Source organism: Notothenia coriiceps, unplaced genomic scaffold (assembly GCF_000735185.1).
Source record: "Notothenia coriiceps isolate Sejong01 unplaced genomic scaffold, NC01 NC01_scaffold00020752, whole genome shotgun sequence".
In the NCBI taxonomy this organism is placed as follows: Eukaryota; Metazoa; Chordata; class Actinopteri; order Perciformes; family Nototheniidae; genus Notothenia; species Notothenia coriiceps.
Window position 1 is genome coordinate 1 of NW_011353453.1, and position 2,531 is coordinate 2,531.

Below are 2,531 nucleotides of genomic sequence, written 5' to 3' on the forward strand. Positions count from 1 at the left end.
CAAGACTTTGTCCAGGGGCATATCATAAGGCTGCGCACATTCTACTTTGCCCACATGCTCCCGAAAATTGTTGACGATTTTGTTGAGGGAAGGTTACAGTTCTGCAGTAAATATCTCAGCATTTTAAAACCAAAATAAACTGCCTTATTTAGGTCATGCCCACAGGAGCCAACAGTTGTCTGTTGTTTACATAATGCACAATTTACATGATCTCTTTATGCTGTGCAATATATCATATGTGCCTGTACTGTTTGAGTGAAAATAAAGTTTGATGTAATTTCATTTCATTATTGCACTGTTATTGCATTATTGCATTTCATATGTTCCTTAGAGTGCTACAATTTCTTTTAACACAGTTCATCATTCATATTAAGCTCATACTGTACATAAATAACACTGAATGAATGAATTGTTTAGAGGAAACTAAAGAAATGGCTTCAACAAGAAAGATCACATGTTTAATCCTAACAGGTATTACAAATTAAAATATAAAAGCAGCCCACACAATTACATCACTATGAAAATATTCATATATAATATTTAAAAATACAATGCATGCAGTATTTGTTGTGTTTATCTGTATTTAATGAACAACATGGCTGGGTGCTGGGTGCTGGTTTGTGGTCGTAGCACTCTCTATCTAACCACTCGTTCAGGTGCTTTCTCGAGTGATTGCAACCAACTACCGCACACGTAGTTCCCGAACCACTTTTCTTCATGTTGTAATTGTTATATTCTCTTTGTCTCTGCGATATCAGTGCTTTGTCGGCACAACGGAGCTAGCTAGCAAAACAAACCCAGTCCGCCAAAACGGAAGTGCATTGCATCGAAGGGAGGAGTTCAGGATGTAGAGCGGAAACGGCTCAATAACTTGTGTATAAGCTTTGTCCCAATATTTATATATAAAAATAAAGAAATCTTGTATTTTATTTACACGCGCTATTGATTTATTCAGTCAAAATAGGACCTTGAGACCGTCCGCATAACTATAGTGAAATAAAATAATAGAAAACATAAAGCCTCTTTGATTTAATAATCTGATTTGAAGTCTCTGCCATCTCATATAAAACACACTTCCTTATTTATCTTTGAATAATAATAACGTAAAAATAAAGACGACCAGACTACGGTATTTTTACTTCCATCAGCTGAGTTTAATATGATTAACCGACAGCTGTGGGTATTTTATATAAAAAGATGACGTGTCTACTTGTATGATAAATATTTTAACTATATCAGCATGTCACCACTTATGGAAGTCAGTAAAAGTTAGTTAAAACCATATTTATTTTCTTAAAATGATTAGCCTCATATGTCATAAGCCTCAAAATCTTAAATATAATATGTTACTTTCAACTCTCTATCTCTCTCTCTCGCTGTCTTTGTATGTGACGATGAGCTCGCTGTTGCATCGGAACCATGGAGCCTACAGCTATTTGTTTACATATTTAAAAAAGCAACAGAAGCTTATATATAAACATCTAAGTTGCCCCAACAGTTTTGTACATATAAAAACTCCACTGCTTCAGGCATATAGAGTAGATACTTTATATATATATATATATATATATATATATATATGCCAGTACTTGTATTCATGTCTTTTATATAACATGGCACTTCTAAACTGTGATATTTATACTTGAGTGAAAGAATTCTTCTTCGTTAACTTCATATTCATATCATATTTGTGATATTTGAGATGGTTGACCCTGACTGGACCAGGGTTCCCGTGCTTCTCTCGGACCCTTTCTTTTACAAACCTACATTTGGGGTAGCATGGTGTTTCCAGCAGGGTCAGTGAGGAGGAACTGGAAGCTGTCCGCCGTCACCTCCATGTCGGCAGGGAGGACGAAGGCCACGGCGCGCTGGTCCACGTCCCGCTGCGTGAAACAACCTCTGATGTATGCTCCTGACAGGACAGGAATTGTTAGTCCAACTTAAAGAGTATAACAGTATGCAATACATCCATAATTTCTGATTCTGATAACCTCAGCTTTAAGTTCACACACAGCCCACCTGTGAGAGCATTTTCCAGGTAGCCGAACTGCGGAGGCCTGCTGATGGAGAACTCCAGCTCTTCCGCGGGGCTGTCAGGGTCGGAGGCCTGCAGGTGTTTTGAGGTGATGAAGATGCCATACCGGCCCCCGCCTAGACCCACCACAGTGCTAGGAATTCGCCTGGTGGACAGACTAGGCGGTAACCTATCCACACGATCCACCTGAACACAGCAGGAGACTTTTATTTAGTGAATAACTTTGATTTAGTGCAGGAAGAAGAGCATATATGAGCTTCTGTGGGAATAATCAGCTGTTTCAGTAGATTTATTTTGGTTGGTGGAAGTGTACGAAAAGAGACAAAAGTTAGGAAATATCAGAAAGAGAAGTAACTAAATACAATTAATGCTTAACTGTCATTTAATTCAAGTATGCGTCATCATACACAAACCTAAAAAAAGATAAAAGGATAGTGCAGAGGCAGAAAACACTGGTTGTATTTGAAGCCTCCATCTTAATAACGTTCAAATGTTT

At 37.9% G+C, this 2,531-nt stretch overlaps 1 protein-coding gene across 1 annotated transcript; it reads right to left on the bottom strand.

Moving 5' to 3' along the window:
* Positions 1–1,767: 1,767 nt before the first annotated feature.
* LOC104952910 (FRAS1-related extracellular matrix protein 1-like) lies at positions 1,768–2,238 on the bottom strand (the record flags this gene model as incomplete). Its single annotated transcript, XM_010779816.1, has 2 exons — positions 1,768–1,912; positions 2,020–2,238. Coding segments are annotated over 2 exons (364 nt in total), but the record flags the coding sequence as incomplete, so codon positions are not given.
* Between the last annotated feature and the right edge of the window lie 293 nt (positions 2,239–2,531).